This window comes from Heterocephalus glaber, unplaced genomic scaffold, assembly GCF_053883595.1.
Source record: "Heterocephalus glaber isolate CG9 unplaced genomic scaffold, H.glaber_assembly_v1.0 deba00001444, whole genome shotgun sequence".
Lineage (NCBI taxonomy): Eukaryota > Metazoa > Chordata > Mammalia > Rodentia > Bathyergidae > Heterocephalus > Heterocephalus glaber.
Window position 1 is genome coordinate 28,077,199 of NW_028258297.1, and position 19,410 is coordinate 28,096,608.

General features: G+C 39.6%; 1 protein-coding gene across 1 annotated transcript in view; it reads left to right on the forward strand.

Moving 5' to 3' along the window:
* The window catches only part of LOC101722069 (alpha-2-macroglobulin-like), a 53,401-nt gene extending 34,197 nt beyond the window's left edge, over window positions 1-19,204 (forward strand). The window contains 21 exon segments of the mRNA XM_087214234.1: window positions 137-365; window positions 1,908-2,034; window positions 2,268-2,389; window positions 3,469-3,520; window positions 5,475-5,498; window positions 5,501-5,557; window positions 5,852-6,028; window positions 6,248-6,420; window positions 7,066-7,305; window positions 7,616-7,690; window positions 8,113-8,293; window positions 9,420-9,545; window positions 9,548-9,642; window positions 11,451-11,669; window positions 11,833-11,960; window positions 13,432-13,476; window positions 13,762-13,807; window positions 14,418-14,486; window positions 15,095-15,197; window positions 15,930-15,971; window positions 16,496-19,204. Of these exon segments, the coding sequence (XP_087070360.1) occupies window positions 137-365; window positions 1,908-2,034; window positions 2,268-2,389; window positions 3,469-3,520; window positions 5,475-5,498; window positions 5,501-5,557; window positions 5,852-6,028; window positions 6,248-6,420; window positions 7,066-7,305; window positions 7,616-7,690; window positions 8,113-8,293; window positions 9,420-9,545; window positions 9,548-9,642; window positions 11,451-11,669; window positions 11,833-11,960; window positions 13,432-13,476; window positions 13,762-13,807; window positions 14,418-14,486; window positions 15,095-15,197; window positions 15,930-15,971; window positions 16,496-16,572 (2,407 nt within the window). The 3' untranslated portion in view covers window positions 16,573-19,204.
* The last annotated feature ends 206 nt before the right edge of the window (window positions 19,205-19,410 follow it).

Sequence of the window (19,410 nt, forward strand, 5' to 3'; positions counted from 1 at the left end):
TTTCTACCTTGACCCCTGATTACACGGTTTGTTTTCTATAACTCTTTGGAGAGGACTCAGAAGCATAGTTCTAGGTCAGGCTTATCAGTTAACTGTCTCAGCAATAAGCAGCTCACCGGCTTGCTTTCTGTCCCAGCTCATCAGGCGTGGCTGAAGTAGGAGTCACAGTCCCGGACACCATCACGGAATGGAAGGCAGGGGCCTTCTGCCTGTCCAGTGACAGCAGACTTGGCCTTTCCCCCACTGCCTCCCTCCGAGCCTTCCAGTCCTTCTTTGTGGAGTTCACGATGCCTTACTCTGTGGTCCGTGGCGAGGCCTTCACACTCAAGGCAACTGTAGTGAACTACCTTCCCGACTGCATCCGGGTATGAGAACCATTCCCTACGAAGCATGACCAGAAGCGGAAAAGGGCAATTATTTTGGGTGAATCAAAACAATTTAAATTTTAAAAATGAAAAGTTGCATTTAGCTCACTAACACCTCTTCCAGATCCTCCAATAATTCCTTCTGCAGCTACACGTATACAGTAATGTGCCACCTTTTGATGGAGATATGTTCTGAGAAATGTGTTATTAGGAGATTTTTGTCATCATTGCAACACCATAGTGTACTTTAACCTAGATGGCACACGTTAGTCACCCATGTGGCCTTTTGATGCAGTCAGGACATGCAGTGAGCATAAGATATATGAGCTTACAGCTAGAGAAACACAGCATCCCGTTTTACAGCAGATTTTTTTTTTAATAGAAGGAGGAATACAGTTTAACATAAAGATAAAAATGTATCATAAGTTCATAATCCAGTAATACTGTGTAGTCATTTATTGTTCTTTCCAAGTATTGGGTATTCACACAACTGTGTTATTCTTGTATACTGTATCAAAACCTACAGTGCAGAAGGTTTATTTCCAGCAGCATCAGCACAAACACATGTGTAATGTGTTCTTACAACTTTGTAATGGCCACAGTGTCAACAAGTGATAAGAAATCTTCAGTTCCATTATGGCTTATGGAATCACCATTGGGTATGCAGTCTATCTTTGAACTAAACGTTAACATGAAGGCATGTGTTTTACCACCCATTCCAGTAATAACCAAGTCCTAAGTTAGAAGGGACATAATGAACGTTTTTTCTCTCCCAAAATACGTAAAACACTAGTTGCAAAACCGCAGCTTACAGACTCCAGATCTCAACTTTTTAAAAATTTACAAAAAAACCTTATTATAAACTAGGCTGTATACCAAAAAATGATGTAAGTCACTGCCTATCATTCAGTTCCATTGTTTGGATTTTCTGTAAAGTCATTTACCTGTATATAACATAATTCTTCTTTCTGGGTATTTTAAGTGTCCAGCAATGAAAAACTCCTTGAGGACAGGAGCCACTTATGGCTTAGAAGCGCCTTATGCACATAAAGCTTGCAATATGTTTTCAACCCAATAGATGGAGGAGCACATAGATAAGAAAAGAAAAGGAAGTAACTTCAGCCACACTGTAACCACATAGAAACCTGGGAGAATTCTTACGAATCTAAGCCCAAGCCCGTAGGTAAATTTCCTGAGGACAACATGCTTTTGTTGCCTTTCCTTGTCCCCCATTACTGACACCAAAATAAAACAAATAATACCAATAGATACATATTTATCTCTATGTATGTTTGCACATATATATATATATATATATATATATTTATGTATATAATAGGTATTCTACAGGAAGTTTGTACAGCTTGTTATGAAAACACGGTCAGCTTATGTATCATTTTCAACTCTGTGCCTTCTACAAGTTCTCCTTCCAGTCCCTTTTAACACTCAAATTCCTCCCAGGCTCTTGCACTTGGCTCCCCCTTGCATACACTGGTTACCCTTCTAAAGTCGTGTTGGGCTCTCCCCCCATGTGGGTGACAGGTGAGTGTGCAGCTGGCAGCTTCTCCTGACTTCACGGCTGTCCCAGTAGAGAAAGACCAAGATTCTTATTGCCTGTGTGCGGATGGGAGGCAAACTGTGTCCTGGCTGGTGACTCCCAAATTGCTGGGTGAGTGAAAGTGCCCCGAAGCCGCTCTCTTGGTCCCTTTAATTATCGTCTCCACTCTGGGCCCCACGAAGAAAGTGCCAGTCCCTGCCACTTCTGATCCTGTGCTTGCCAGCTTCTTACGTAAGCCTTGAACGACCCACAGAACTCAGGATACTTTGTGGATCCAGGGGATTAGTTAGAGGATATCCAGTCCCTGCACATTCCAGCTCAGGTCCACGGGCCATTTGTTTCAGGGAATGTGAATTTCTCTGTGAGTGCGGAAACTCGACAGTCCCCAGAGCTCTGCGGTAATGGGGTAGCCACGGTCCCTGAAGCCGGGAGGAAAGACACTGTTGTCAAAGGCCTGTTAGTTGAGGTGGGTAAGTCTGATTTGTCTGATAGTGAGAATGAATTCAGACTGTCTATAATCTTTGATTTAAAAAGAATTTAAAGGGCAAAATAAAAGAGGGATAATAAGAAACAGGGAGCTAGGTCTTTTGCAAATGTGAAGGGGACCAACAGATGGGAGAGAGAGGGGGAAGAAGTACAAAGAATTATGACACATTCTGTACATGTACCGACTCCCTATGATGAATATAATCATTGTGCACTGCAAATAGGTACCAGTAAAAAAATAAAACAAAAATATGCACCCATATAGCTGCTGATAGAGTATCTATACCATTGATTCTCAAATGTGTACCTTTCAGAAACTGCCCTTTGAACTAAAATGACTATGCCATCTGCCCATCTGCCTGCTTAAACATCTCTCAGGTATGTTACACACAGCATGGTCATAATAAAGTCATTTCATACATCCTTAAAAATAATTACAAGAATAGTACAGGAGCTCAGTGTATTTCATAGCATATGAGAAATTCATGCCTTAATACTAGCAGAGTGAAGGTTTTTTACTTTTTCCTACTTGCTTTTCAGCTGTTTTCTTATTAGCTAATAGTCGGACTGGGTATATTCTGTAATAATTTTTTAGTACTAGGGATTGAACTCAGGGCCTTCCCACTGAGCTATATCTCAGCTCTCTTTGTATTTTTTATTTTCAGACAGGGTCTTACTAAGTCACTAAGTTGCCCTGGTTGAGTGGTACCTGTAATTCTTCTGCCTCTGCCTCCCAGAGTGCTGGGATTATAGGCGTGTACCACCTTGCTTGGCCTTGTACCAGTATCTTTTCTTTGGAATACATCTTTCTCTGTTCCTATCAGTTTTCTACCTTTTCTCTTAATTATCCTTTCAATACCCTTCTTTTTTTTAACCTGAGGTATCCTAAATTTCTCAAACCTTGTGCCCATATTAAATGTAACAGAATTTAGAAATCATCTAACTCAAGTTACAAATAAAGGGGGCATGGATACCCTCTCAAAACTTCCATTATTATTATTTTTGTGCCTGGATACTCAGCATCTTCTCATCTCTGAATTTTCCTTTTTCCCATCCAAGCCTGAAGGAATCAAGAAAGAATATAAATTCAATTCATTTCTGTGTGCATCAGGTAAGAGTCATTCAAAACAGCAATAAGAAGACAATAACATTATTATTATTAAATAATAATTATTAAATACTATCTATTATTAAATCACCTAAATGATATTTTGTATTCTAAGCAGGAAATCCAGACACTATGTACCTATGTCCATGAAACAAACAAGGTATCTGAGTCTTATAGAGTATCAAGATTATTAGCTATACTAATAGAGCTATCAGTGCCACAAACAGAACTCCAAATGGGACATCTTAGCCTCTCAGAAGAGCTCTTTTCTTTAGAATACAGGAACCTTTTCATCTAGCACATATGAAGGCTGAGAAGGGGAGTAGCTTAGGGAAAGCTAGGAAGAGGTCAGAGTCAAAGTGTACCTTAAGTAATGGGAACAATCTATGAATATTTGGTAAAGCAATATGTGTTTCTAGTCTTACAGCTTATGTAAATTTTACCTTTTTATGGCAGGAAAATTTCCTATATTACTATAGCAAATCATGAAAATATATACTTACCATAGTATTTTTCTCCCATTGTTGTGATATTGATTTTTGACCACTGTATATGTACTCCTAAATGACTATTTGAAAAGAGGCTACAGGCATTTATGATACAAGATAAATCTGGTTGGCCTGGGGATGTAGCTCAGTGGCACAGCACCTGCCTCGCAAGTGCAAGGTCCTGAGTTCGATCCCTGGTACTGAAAAAAAAAGATAAAACTGGAATTCTACTAGGTGTGAACTTAAGAAAAGCACAAAGTCCATAAGGTGGCTCACACCTGTAGTCTCAGCACTCTGGGAGGCTGAGATAGGAAGATCAAAAGTTCAAGCCCAGCCTGGCCAGCTTAGCAACTTAGCAAGATTGTGTCTCATAAAAGGGAGTTAGGCATGTAGCCCAGTGTGAAAGCCTTAGGCTCAATCAATCCCTGGTACCAATACCAAGCAAGACAGAACAAAACAAAGCAAAGCAAAAAAACCAAAAACCAACCCACAAAAATATAAAACAAAACATAATGAAAAAACCCGGTACAGATTGTGTCTGCTGTTGTTCACAGCTTTATTCCCAGGACCTAGAATAGTGCCTGGCACAAGTTGGTTTTTCAGTGTATAGTGGTTTAAATAATTAATAATTTTAAATAAAGTTTTAAAAGTAAACTCATGGTCCAAAATCCATTCTTACAAGAAACTTAACAAAGCATAGATGGAGATAAAGTAAATGATTTTGCCAAAAGTGACCAACTCCTATTAATGCAAGGCACATTTGAAAAAATTATTTTACAGTTATTGAAAGTCTTAAATTATCTCACAGTTATTGAAAGGTAGAAGGTGTAAAGTGGGCCACTAGAGGTGAATGAGATTTATTTTTGAAATATCTACAAGTAGAATAACAAAAGACATATCTTACCATTGGTCAGTTCTTGTTTTCCTGGTACGTTATCATTGTAATCTAATCTCCTAACCACCATCCTGCACAACACCCATAGCAAGGGCTCCCATGAAAGAAGTGTCTCTGAACAGCTAATGAAATATGTCATGATCATGGCAAGAGGGAGGAGCCCCCGGAAGGCAAGCAGCTGTATTTGGTTTATTATTTTACTTATTCTGACATGTTGAGTGTCTATTCATACACAAACTTCCCTTTGAGACAAAAATACATTATTTTCATAAGTCTATAAAGCATTTTATGAAGGCCCCAGTAGAAGTAGGTAATCAGACACCTCAGAAACTCAGAGCCTTCTTTGAACAGCTGCTGAGGTGTTCAATGTGATGGATAATAAAAAAGGAAGAAATATAGCCTGGCAAGCCACCCAGTACGAGGAAATGTGAATTTGGAATATTAAAAATCAAGAGCATTTTCTAAGGAGGTAGCTAGTCAAAGTTTGAGATGTATGCCTGTAACCACTAATTGTATGATTTTAAAAATATAGACATCAAAGGTAAATGTCTATGTATTGTATTTGTTTATCAAGATGCTGGGAAATCTGAAAAATTATCCCGAAGCTCCCACCAAAATTGGTGAAAGATTCAGCCAGAGCTTATTTCTCTGTTTTTGGTGAGTTATTGAGCCCCTCGAGGACTCTGGACAATATCCCAAGGTGCTACGGTTCCACACCACCACATTTTTTTTTGGTTTACAAACATAGTTTTTAACTGCACTTCAACTCTTTAACTTCCGGCTTACATTTATTTTTCCTCATTATTCACTTGGTTTCCAGCTTGTCTGACCCTCCAATCACATTAAAATTCCTGCACATTAGCTATTTTTTAAGATATAAACATCATAAATATAAATATCATTGATTCTTGATGACAGTGGTTGTCCTGATATCTCCTATCTCATTTCCAGGTGATATATTAAGTTCTTCCATAAAAAATATACAGAACCTCCTCCAGATGCCCTATGGCTGTGGAGAGCAGAACATGGTCCTGTTCACTCCCAACATCTACATACTGAAATACCTGAATGAAACCCACCAGCTGACTCAGAAGATCAAGTCCAAGGCTATTAGCTATCTCTATTCTGGTGAGTAGGGGACAGAACTTCTCTTTATTGTTGTAAACCTTCTCTCCTCAAGCAGGCTTGCCATTCAGTGGGGAAGAAGAGCCGTCCTCTTGGAGGTTCTGCGTGCTGGAGAGGTCAGAGATGTTGGTGGTCTCTGCTACAGTTTGTATGTGTGGGGAGCCTGTCTGTCTCTGGTGCATCACTGATTCCTCAGGAATCACCTGAGACCTTCCACCCCAGGTTATCAGAGAGAACTGAACTACAAACACCCAGATGGCTCCTACAGTGCCTTTGGGCATCAAGATTATAAGAATGAAGGCAACATTGGTAAGAAAAGGGCACCATGTGCCAGGCCCTGTACAATACTTGTGCTTCGTAACCTCCCCACAGGAGATTTTATGAGCCTCATTTTATAGATGTGGAAACTGTTACCTGGTGCTGTTAAGCAAATGGCTCTTGATTGCACAAATACTAAGTGGCAGGGTTGAGACTTCTCCAAGGTTTTATCTGCTCTGACTCCCAAACTCATTTTTTATTCAATAAGTCACCAGTGCTCTCTCATTTCTCTCAAGGACCCATCTTAAATAAAACTCAGGACTACTGAAGTTGTTTTCCAGCATCCAGAGATGCTAGAACCTGAGGCTGAAAAAGCTGTGGCCATTCTGTCCACTACCTTACATTAAATAACACTATTTTTCTAAGGAGAATGCACAGACAAGTAGCAGATAATAAATGACAAGGAGATTGGTGAAACGAGCAGGACAGATGCCAATTGGGTGTAGGGAAATTTAATTTTGGGGGCAGAAAACATTGACAGAATGCTAGTGTATGTAACAGGAAATTAGTGTTGGTTTTTTGTTTTTTTTTTTTAATCTACAAAAGAAGGTCAGTGAAGGGGAAAAACCTCAACAAAGGAGTGGGAACATCTTCATCAACCACCTGAGTAAGCAAAGAAAAACCTGAACATCTGAAGCAACAAGGAAGCAAACCAGGTGGAGGCTGAATTCACTTGGTAGTGCAGACTCCCAGCTGTGAGCACATGGAAACCCTTATACTGACTCATGAGTGCTGGGGGAAGCCTGTGTATGGGAAGGTGCTGCCTGAAAACCAGTGGTTCACGCTCCATTCTTCTTTGCATCAGGTTCACAGCCTTTGTGCTCAAGACCTTTGTCCAAGCTCGAGCCTTCATCTTCATCAATGAAACCCACATTACCCATGCCTTGAGCTGGCTCTTCCAGAAGCAGAAGGACAGTGGCTGTTTCAGGAGCTCCGGGAGACTGTTCCACAATGACCTGAAGGTGATCTCCCTTGGGAGCTAGTTATGACCACATGGCTCATTCAGCTATGTCAGTTTTTCTAAGGATAAAGATATGTGAGAAGAAGGGACTGGAAATCATGGCAGGAAACAGGTGGGAGAATAAACCCGCATACCAGAGGGGAGGAGGAAATGGAATCTAGGCTGGGATGGACTTTGTGCAATAGGGATATGGATGAGAAGACCTTCTAAGGAACCGTAGAAGAGAAAAGATTGGCCATGAGAAGATTGGTCCATCTTTAAAGGGCTTCCTGAAGTGGGATTAATCTCTTTTTCATCTCTTGTGTTTACAGGGTGAAGTAGAAGATGAGGTGACCCTTTCTGCCTATATCACCATTGCCCTTCTGGAGATCCCACTGCCTCCCACTGTAGGTACCATGGTGTCGCTCCAGCTTGCCAGACTGCTTTGAGTTCTACTGACCTGTGGCTACATCATGCCTTGAAATGCTAAATGGCAGCTTTCATTTTGTACAGTTCTGCACATTAGCTAATTTCTGACAAGAAGAATATACTTGTTCAACAACCCTAGATATGTTCCAAAACGAATCCAAAACATGCAGTATCTAATCGATTCCTTATTATTTTATATTTTAATTAGAAAATAATCTTTTTAAAAAGTGTGTTTTAGAAAAAGATGGTGAGAGAATAGATGGACAGGTGGCTAGATAGATGGATAGAGAGACAGATTGGAAAAGCACTGGTATGTCTATCCCATAGTCTCTATGGTCATTTCAGGACCCCCTAGGAACACTTTTCCCAGAGTTCACAGCACCACTGTTCTTCCTCATAGCATCCTGTTGTCAGCAAAGCACTGATCTGCCTGAATTCAACCTGGGAAACAACAAAGGAGGTGACTAACGGCAGCCATGTCTACACCAAGGCACTCTTGGCATACGCATTTGCCCTGGCAGGAAACCAGGAGAAGAAGAAAGAAATACTGAAATCAATTGATGAGGAAGCCGTGAAAGAAGGTGAAGGTATTTGTCAAGATTTTTCTCTCCATTCATTTCCAAAGGATTGCAAAAGGGATATGAATTCCTGAAAATAACTTTCCCTTTTGATTTGGTCCACTATGAAATACTGTGATTTCTATGACAACTCATCCCATTCCAAGATGAGTGGTCATAATATACCCACACTTTCCCAGAAATATTTTGTTAGGTCATATATTAGCTGTCCTGTCCCTGGTACAATATACACGAAACCTGCAACTTCAAGGAGAAGAGGTTTAGTCTGGCATACAGTTCTGGGGTGCTCAGTCCATGGTCAGCAGACTCCCAGGGAGAAACATCATGGTAGAAGAGCATGGTGGAGCTAAGGTCCTCAGCTATGGCAGCCAAGAAGCAGAGCAGGGGAGCAGAGACACCAAAGAGGAGGAGATCAGGGATCAGATAAGGAACAATGCCACACCTGTGTGGCCTGCCCAGGCCCAGCCTGAAGGTGCCTTTTTAATCCTTAGGAGGCTCTCAAGGCAATCAGATTGACACACACACACAGAACAAGCAGTATTACAGGAAAACTCAGGTATTTCAGCCTCTTTACAAAGACAACATGGTTGACATACTTTTCTTTATGAGCCACCTAGATATCAAGATGAATAAAAACTACTAAGAACCACAGGAAAGGGCTGGGATTTAGCTCAGTGGTTCTGCTGCCTGCCATGCAAGGGCAAGGACCCAAGTCCCAAGTTTGATCCCCAGTACCAAAAATAAATAAAAAAAGAACCTTAGGAAAGGGACTATAATCCATTACAATAGCTTGGGTGTTTTACTATTTTTATTACAACTTTGAAGTTGGTAAGTTTCCTCTTTCATTTCAGCTAAACACTGAACAAATAACTTGAGATTGGAAGTGAGGGGGTGAACCAGTGAGAAATCATGCCTTATTCTCCTCACCGATTCTACTAGAATGACATTTGAGAAAATAACTCAGTTGTTACCTTACGAACTTCTAGCCTCATTATTTTCCTCAACCACAGAAAATAAGCTCAATTTTTTTACCCTGGATTAACAGCTTTAAAAAGTGACTCCAGCTTTTATATATATTTATTTTTATGTACAATCATATTTTAATTATTCCTTTGTTCTTATCCAGAAGATAACTCAGTTCATTGGGAGCGACCTCAGAAACCCAGAGAACCGGAGAGATATTTGTACCAACCCCAGGCGCCCTCTGCGGAGGTGGAGATGACGGCCTACGTCCTCCTCGCTCACCTCACAGCCCAGCCAGCCCTGACCCAGAGGAGCTGACTTCCGCAGCGCGCATTGTGAACTGAGTCACAAAGCAACAGAACTCCCAGGGCGGCTTCTCCTCCACCCAGGTGGGTGGGTTCCTTCAGCCTTCGTCCTTGAGAGTCAGGGTGCGGTGAGAGGTCAGGACAAGAGATAAATGAGCAGTCACAAGGGCAAGGCCAAGAGAGAGGAGGACAGAAAGGGTCAAGGGAAGGCCAAGTAAGAGCATTTTGAGTCTGCAGAAAATGAGACAAAGAGCCCCAAACATTCACTTTCCCCACAGTTTTCCTCACGCCTGTGCTGGAGTTCTAGAGTTCTCTTTATACCTTAATTATGAAAGCAGGGTTGCACCACTGAGCCCTTTAGTCAGGAAGCAAATCCTGATTTATGAACAGTGGCAAAAATTCTGAAATGTCTAGAATCCTAGGGGTAGTAGCTCTCTTTTTCCATTAAGTTTATTGGTACATTTTAGGGATACAATACAGTTACATTCATCATTGGGATCTTGTACCTTTACATGATGTATCTCGGTTCTTATTTTTTCCCCATTCCTGGCCCCCCCTTCACCCCCTCCACCCTTCCCTATTTGTTTCCATTTTTTTCCTTTTCTCATAGTTTTTCCTTTCCCTTCTTTCCTTTCCCCTGCCCCTCCCACTTCCCTTACTCCTTTAGACCTTTTCTTCCTATTTCACAATATCAGTTATACATTTTGATCCTTATTTACACTTTTAGTTTTTCACACCTGAGAAACTATTTGGTATTTACACATGTGTCCTATGGAAGTAATCTCTTAACTGAGCAAGCACAGTAGATAGTCTAAGATACGGTGTGTGAACCAAACTTGTATTTTTGATGTTCTTGCTGTCCTAGGTACATCTTCTTTCGCTCCTCTCCTAAAAGACTATCTGGCTCTTAATTTTAAGTAGGTCACCCTTGACTTTTCTCAGAAGTGACAGAAATTCATGCTTCCTCTCACCACCTTCGGATATTTGGATCAATCAGGACTATAAACCATTCACTGATCTTCCAGCCGCTTATAGCTCTATCAAGAAATATTTCTAAAAAACACACCTGTAACAACATAGCACTATAACCTTTAATTCTGGTATTCTGGGATATATGTCTGAACTTTAGAGAAGCTTGGCAAAATGGTTGATTCTTCCAAAGGAGAAATACAACGTGGGAGAGGAAATTTTTATTATCTGTACCACTCCGCTTTGTAATTCAGTTCTCTCCATCTTTCCTTTGAAATGGATAATCAGGATATGAAGACACTGTCTGTGTGGTTGTTTTTGTTTCTTTTGAGTTCTGTTTTCTAAAGGACACTATCAAGATCCATTTGTAATGGAAGAGAAGAAGCGATCTAATGGGAGAAATCCTTCCGGAGCATGGAGTACATTCTCTAGCATGGAGAGAGTGAAAAATCTTGGACAGCAGTAGAATAGGGTTTCACTTTATCTGACTAGAGCACTAATCTGATTAGAGCAATACTTGGTGACTACCTTTGTGTCTCTTGAGTTCACATATGAAGCCAGAGAATGTTTGGCGAAGAGAGAGAACAAGGTTGTAACTTCGTGGGAAAATAGCGGGAGTCACTCTGGGTGTCAGTGAAAGAAAAATAGGAAACTATAGGAAATGGCCTGGATTCATACATACATTTTTTACTTGCCATGAAAGAATTTGCTTATTTTAGGGATAAGAGTATAGTGAAATAATGTGAACATTTTGATTATCAGATATATCATGGATTAACATCTGTCTTTGAATTAAAATTCAGAGTTCATTTAATAGGAGAGCAAACCTCCCACACCTTTGTAATACCAGAAATGGGCTTTGGGAAGAATCTAAGCCCCTAACAGTTGATGCATTCTTGAGCTCTCACCTCCATCTCTTCCAGGACACAGTGGTAGCTCTCCATGCTTTGTCCAGATATGGAGCCGCTACTTTTTCCAGAACTGGGAAAATGTCTTCGGTGACAATCCAGTCTTCAGGGACATTTTCCACAAAATTCCAAGTGGAGAACAGTAATTGCCCATTGCTGCAGCAGGTCACATTACCAAACATTCCAGGGGAGTACAACATAAATGTGTCAGGGGAAGGATGTGTATACACTCAGGTAAGATTCTTGCAGTAAGTCGGATAGATTCAGCTGTTCCCCCCCCCCCCCCATACCTATTCCTGCCTCTACAAGTAAAGAGCAAATCAGGGAACATGGCATGGTGACAGACTGAGGGGTCCTCTGGTCTGGAGACAACTATTTCTATTCTTTAATTCAACAGACAGCTTTGAAATACAATGCGCTCTTGGAGAAGGAAGACTCTGGCTTCGCTCTTGAAGTGCAGACAATACCTCAGACTTGTGATGGTCCCGAAGCCCACATGAGCTTCCAGATTTCACTAGAATTCAGGTAAGAATCTGCCTCTGCTACCTAGCTTTCAAAATACTAGCCACCATGAGCTTTTCAGAAAGTCGATTTGAAGATATATTAACTAAGTCTTTTCACTTTCACTTTTTACCTTATGTATAAAAGAATCATCTTTACCACTGTGGGCAGTGATAAATTTGTACTTGTAAGCACTACTTAGTCTGCTTGCAGGATTCATTCCCACCATCGTGGTTAGAGAGTAAATCATTCCTTTCAGTAATACTTTAAGATAGGCTCACTCTTCTTAATTGTAAAATACTCTTTTAAAATTCCATTTTTCTAGAGAAAAAAGACTCACTATTCAATAACACACTTCAAAGGTTCTAGGTAAAATATATCTAGTGATTTCTGGTATAAGTGCAAAATCTGATGGATTTCTGATGAACAGAGAAAATAATATTCATAATTTGATTCATACCTAATAGAAAAAAATCTAAATGTGTTTAACAAAAGCATGATATATTAATTAGGCAAAATATAAATGCAGATATAGTCTTTCAACTAAAGAAATCTTATACTCTAGTTATGAACATAATCATCACATACAGAAAAAGAGCATTCATTAATCTGAAACATGTAAGTTATGAAGAAGTGGCATATAATAGAGTTTAAAAAATCTGCTTAGCTCATGTTATGGCATATAACATTTACATTAATTGAAGCTATTAAGCTATTAAGATCCTGAACATGGCATATCTTTATTATTCTTATTTCCCCTTCCTCACCTCTTCAACCCTCACCTTTGTTCCCTTGGACCACTTCCCTATTGCAGGAGATCTATCCCCTTGTCCCCTTCTACCCATCCTTTTTCATTTAGATATTTTTTTATACTTTGCCTCAGTCAAATGAGAGATACTATAAAGTATTTAACTTTGTGTGTGGTTTATTTCACTCAACATTGTGTTTTCCAGGTGCATCCATTTTCCTACAAATGTCTCAAATCTGTCATTCTTTATAGCCAAGTAGTATTCTATTATAGACAAATAATATCAAGAAGAATGAAAAATGGGATAGGAGAACTGGAGGAGGAGGAGGCAAGGGGATTAAAAAAAAATGAAAGAAGCAGGAATATGTACATGTAACCATTCCCCAAGATGATTGTAAACTACATGAACTGCAAATTTGAGCCAAAAAAAATCTGCTTAGCATCTTGTGTAGAATTTGTTTGAAAATGTACATTTCCGGGTTCCACCCCCGGGAATGTTGTTCATTATGCCTCAGCTATGCTCAGACACACGGATTTGTGGTGAACTCTGCAAGTGTCATACCATGCAGGCAATTTTCAGGGCTGTTCCTCATGACTGTGAGGTCTGTCCATTCTGAGGAATGGAAAAGTAATTGGGAACAAGGCAGTAATTAGGGAAGTTACTTAAAGATGTTGTGACTTAGGCTGAGAAATAGGCAAGATTCAAAGTCTAGTGAAGCTTATTTCCTTCCTTTCTTTTATTGGTAGCTACACAGGGAGATGCCCAGTCTCTAACATGGTGATCGCTGATGTAAAAATGGTATCTGGTAATGTAAAACTAGGAATAAAAGGTCCAAAGGGGTAGGGGTAGTGGGAGGCACAGGGGAAAGGAAAAAAGGGAAAGGACAAAATGATGAGAAATGGAAAAAATGGAAATAAAGTCTTTGTAAATAGGGAAGGGTGGAGGGGGTGAAGGGAGGGCTAGGAATGGGGAAAAAATAAGAACCAAGAAGCATTATATAAAGGTACAATTCCCAGTGAGAAATGTAATTGTGTTGTATACCTACAATGTACCAATAAAAGAATTTAATAAAAAAAAAAAATGGTATCTGGTTTTAGTCCACTGAAACCAACAGTGAAAATGGTAAGTGGATGCTAGATATTTGGTTTTCTGCATCCTCAGTCTAGTAATGGGAACCTGCATCAAAGTCACATTGACCCTACCATAAGGTAATTTAATTTATGTGGTGCCAAGTTTAAGTCTAGCACTGTGCTAGGTCCCAATAGAAAAAAAAAAAAAGAAAAAAAGAAAGAAAGAAAGTTATCTGTGTAATTGAACCTACATTCTAGTTAATATTAAAAACTGGCAACTGAAGCTGTCAACTACCAATTCATGAAAAGATATACTATAATGGATGGTATATACTTTAAAAAATAGTGTGAAAGTCTAAAGAATGCTAAGATTAATAACAGTGAAGAAAGACATTATGACAGATAATATCAGATGAATAACTATCCAACTTTAGGATACTTTCCCCTTATGACAAACAAAAGTCAAAAAATTCTCATTGGTCAAATGAAGTGTTCACAATTTTTGAGTTTGTTTTTATTTTTATTGAATTTCAAATTCGTTTAAAGGAATTTAACCTTAGCTTCTTTTTTTATCATTGTGAATCCCACCATCTATTTGTCTCTTTGTACCCCAAGGGCTGCATTTATACAATAACATCAGGATTTTTCTCATTTTTCCTAAGCTTGAAAGATCTGGCCCTGTGAACAGGAAGGAAGTGAACAACAGCAATGTCTTGATTTATGTGGATCAGGTGAGGCCCCATCAGCCTTGCTCCACTCCCAGGTAGATGGTCCTGTTTTGTGGGTCTCTTCCTCTAGGAAGCCTGTGGTACGAAATGAGCAACCCTAAAGAAGCTTCTGAAAAAGTACCTCCTCTCTGTTCACGTTAGATGACATTTTAAATTCCCTTTCCTCGTTGCAGGCATCCCTAGGACTTGCAGTGTCAGAGATGGCAGGATTGGCGGGAGGCCAGTGTGTTATTGGTTTATATATACTAAAATGGAAGCATGAGTATGTCTTGACTCCAAGTTAACATTTTTAAAAAATAAATAAGCCAGATTATCTAGAAACCATTTTCAAAATTGCTGATTAAAGATAAGAATTAGCCAGGTGTGGTGGCCCATGCCCACAATCCCAGCACTCCGGGTGCCTGAGGGGGAGGATCACAAATTACAGCCCAGCCTGGGCAATGTATGATTTAGCAACAGTCACAAAGTGAAGAACAAAAAGGGCTGGGGATGCAGCTCCCTGCAAAGCCTCTGAAACAACACGAACTAAAACAGGATAAGAAGGGTTCCCAGGGGTTGATCAGCAGTTGTATCAAACCCTGGTTCCGGATCATTGCTCTTTCCTTTCTCAGGTTACCAATCAGACACTGAGCTTTGCTTTCACTGTGGTGCAAGACGTTCCTGTAAGAAACCTGAAGCCTGCTCTTGTGAAGGTCTATGACTACTATGAGACAGGTGAGCAAGAAGGGACTAAGGACTCCAAATAAACTCAGTTCCTAATCAAGGAATTAAGAGTGCGGGGAACACTGTAGTCCTCTCTTTACCTTATTCCATCACAGATGCCTTATTTCTGCATCTGTAGCCTACAAAGCGACTGTGAACCCCATATAATAAGTCTATTACTCATGCAAAATAAGCAGGGTATCTGCTTATCGATATGAGGATACATACATCTCCCTAACAATGTAGCAGTCATGAGCAGCCAGTAAGAGCGTGAACATTTGTAGGAATTACAGAAGGAATGAGAGTTGGGAAAGGACGATAGCTCTTATGGTCCCTGAAGACCAAACAAAGAAAGCAAAATTTCAGTTGGAGGATAAATGTAGGTATTATTCTAATTAGTGGAGAGGAGAATACCAACTTTTTCAGAACTATCAGAAATGTCACGAAGACAAAAGCGGCAAATATAGAAAGAGGGGGAATGGATACTTGTAGGGACCTCCTCAGGCTTAGCTTGACCACAGCGGAGTGAGCAGGCTTTAATTTTCCCCTAGAGTGAGAAACCATTATATCAGTGGTTTCAGGAACAGCACTTCCTTGACATTTCTTGCCAGTCTCTTTCCCAAAGAGATGACTTCAGCAATCATGCAGGCAATGATCCAGCGAGGACACCGTTCGAATATGTCAAAGGCTCTTCATAAAGCCTATCGAAGCTCCTGTTTTCAAAGTTTCCATTGTGTCTTTCAGGTGAAGCAGCTTTTGCTGAATACAGCGCCCCCCGCAGCACAGGTAAACAACTTGCAGCCCTTGTCCTCCACCTGCACTTTGCTCTCCAAACCCGTCTTCCCAAATGCAAAGTTGTCTGCAGCTTTTATGGTTGCTGTTGGCTTCCTCACACTGCACGATAACACAGAAACGCACACGTGGGGAGCAGAGCGCTAACTCTCTGGAAGACCTGTCTAGTTCTCTTATCAGAAAAGTCTGTTATATTTTAGGGTAAATATCTGATGGCGCCCACTCTTCACCAGAGTCAACTTGGTTTCCTTTAGCAAAACCTGCTGTCCATACTAGAATTATATTCACTATGTAGCAAACCTGAAATCATCCTGTTTTTGTCCTCTTCTCTCCATAGATGCAGAGCAACAAAATTTTTGAGGCTCCTCTCCCTAAACAGTGGTTTGCTGGAATCCCCACCCCCGAGATTTTTCATGAGCATTGTTCTGTTTCTGCAATATAGGCACTGCACATGCTTGGTAAATAAACACATATTTCTGGAGAGTCCCTGTCATGGATTCCTTCTTCATTCAATGCAGATTTACTCCAGGCAAGAATGAGGTCCCAGGACTTTGCGCTGCACCTTGTACTTGCATTGAACAACAACAAAAAATGACATTCTAATGGAGGAGACAGGATATTGTAGAATTGGGAGCGATTCAAAACGGCTTCAAGGATACAGAACCACAGGCTGTGCAGAGTATTGTAATGGTGATCTGAGAAAGCTTTACCTGCACAGAAAACTTTGTTGATGGATGGATGACCGAGAGCAAGAATGTCATGCATATTTGGGTGTGGTTACCTCAGAGAAGATAGGAGTGGTCTTGGATGCCACGCATTGACGTAGACTTGCCAGACTAGACAGGAATTTCAACTCCCCACAACAGTGCAAACATGGTGTAGTACACACATGTACTAGCACAATTAAAAAAAATGTTAAAAATAAAAAAGTAAAAAACGGGGCTGGGGATTTAGCTCAGTGGTTCCGCTACCTGCCTCGAAAGCGCAAGGTCCCGAGTTTGATCTCTGGTACCAAAAAAAAAAACACAACAAAAAAGTAAAAAACAAATTAATCATAGCACATATGTCATAACATGATTATATGGAATTACATAATATCAACAAAATGGCTAGAACAGTGCATAGCATACGGTAGACACCCAGTTTGCTCTTTAAAACAATTAAGTTGACCCTTCTACTTCATTCGTGCTACTACATCTTCTTGTATCTTCAGAAACCTTGTCTCCGTTTGTGTTTATCACTTCCCCACTAACTTCAGATTCTCTCTGACACATGGAATTGACATTCAGAGGTTATTTGAAGGCAGACAAATGGTAAATTGTAAATTTAGGACTGGAAGTCAAGCCAACTAATTTCCAACTCACTGAAAATGCCACATCTTTCTTCCTCCCACCTTAACTTATTTTGTTAACAAAAAACTAAAAATTGAAATTCCACTTGACCCAGCTATTTCCTTTCTAGGTATCTTTTCCCAAAAGTTAAAGACATCATATCACAGTGATACATGCATACCCATGTTTATAGCAGCCCTTCATAATATCTAAATCCTGGAAGCAGCCTGTAATGTCCTTCAAGAGATGAATGCATAAAGAAAACGTGGTATTTACATACAATGGATACTACTTTGTTGGAAAGAAGAATAAACTAAAGTCATTTGTAGCAAAATGGATGCACCTTGAGACCAAAATATGAAGTGAAATAAATCAGACACACAATCTTAAATATCACATGGTTTAGCTGGGGGTTGGGTGGTACATGCCTGTAATTCCAGCACTTGGGAGGCTGAGGCAGAAAGATCACTGCAAGTTTGAGACCAGCCTGGCTATATAGTGAGTTCAAGGCCAGTCTGAATTGAATAACAAGATCTTGTGTGTTTTTTAAAATATATATTTGCATAATTTCTCTTACGTGAGAAACCAAAAGTTTTAATTCATTTTTAAAAATTAAAATAAGAAAGAGGTATAGAGAAGTATAGAAAAGGGATAGAAGAAACCAAGGTCAAGTTATAAAAGTGGAAAGGTGAGCTTGGGAATTCTAGCGCAAATTTCCACCTGTCACTGCCACCCTGTACTGCTGAGCTGTGGGGAGAAACCTGCTTCAGCTTTTGGGATGTCAGCTTTTTGGGGCAGAAAGAGAGATGTGTTTGAAGGATGACAAATGAATATAGAAATAGAGAAAAGAAAATTGGGGGATAGAAAATATATAGAATCAACCAGGATGCTCATTAACAGAGGGATGGATAAAGAAAATATGGCACATGGAAATATATAAATATACATAAATAAATGAACTATTACTCAGATATAAAGAATGGATTCATTCATTTGTGGCAAAATGAATGGAACTGAAGGACATGATGCTGAGTGAAATAGTCCATGCCTAGAAAGACAATACTGCACTTTCTCACTCATATGTGGAAACCATTAAAAAAAATGGACATGAAAGTAGAGTAGTGATTACTTGTGAGTGAGAAGTGTGTATGTGTGCGTGTGTGTGTAGCTGGTGGTAGAAAACTAGTGGTTGAGCTATGATTAGTGCAAACCATATGTGTCTATGGAAACGTCATGCTGACCCCTCAACAAGTGCAGTTAATATGTTAATAAAAAGTAAATGGAGCTGATTTTTGTGTCCTTCAGCTTTACAAAACTTATCCATTCCATGAATTTTGTGTGTGTATATTTGTGGAGTCTTTAGAGGTTTCTATATATAAGATTATGCTATGTGCAAATAAACAATTTTACTTTTTTCTGATTTGGTGACATGTACTTCCTTTTATTGACTAATTGCTTTGGACTGCGTTAAAAAGAAGTGGCAAGAGTAGGCATCTTTGCCTTTTTCCTGATTTTAGAGGAAAACCTTTCAGCTTTTCACCATTCAGTGTAATAATGTTAGCTTTGGAATTTTCATATAAGGCTCAAACTATGTTGAGATAATCTTCCCGTATTTTAATTTCTTGAGTGCTTTTTATAATGAAGGAATTTTGAATTTAAGTGTCTTTTCTACATTCAAAGATCTTATCCTGTGATTTTTTTTCCTTATTCTGTTTTTGTACTTTTGTCACATTTATATATTTGTGTATGTGAAACTTGCCTTGTAACACAGGAATAAACCCCAGCAGGTCATTGCTGTTCGATTCTATTTCCTAGTGTTTTATGTACACCATTTGAATCTACATAAATGGTCAATATTCACTTGTAATTTTATTTTCTTGTTTTTATCTGGTTTTGGAATCAAGATAATGTTAGCATGATTAAATAAATTTTAAGTGCTTCTTCTTTTTGGGGGAAGTTTTTGAGAAGAATTGGCTTTAATTCTTTATCTGTTTGGTTGAATTGACTCGTGAAGCCACCTGATTCTGGGCCATTCTCTGTTAGTAATTTTTTGATTATTCATTTGAATTCCATACTCCTTATAGGGATGTTCAGACTTCAAA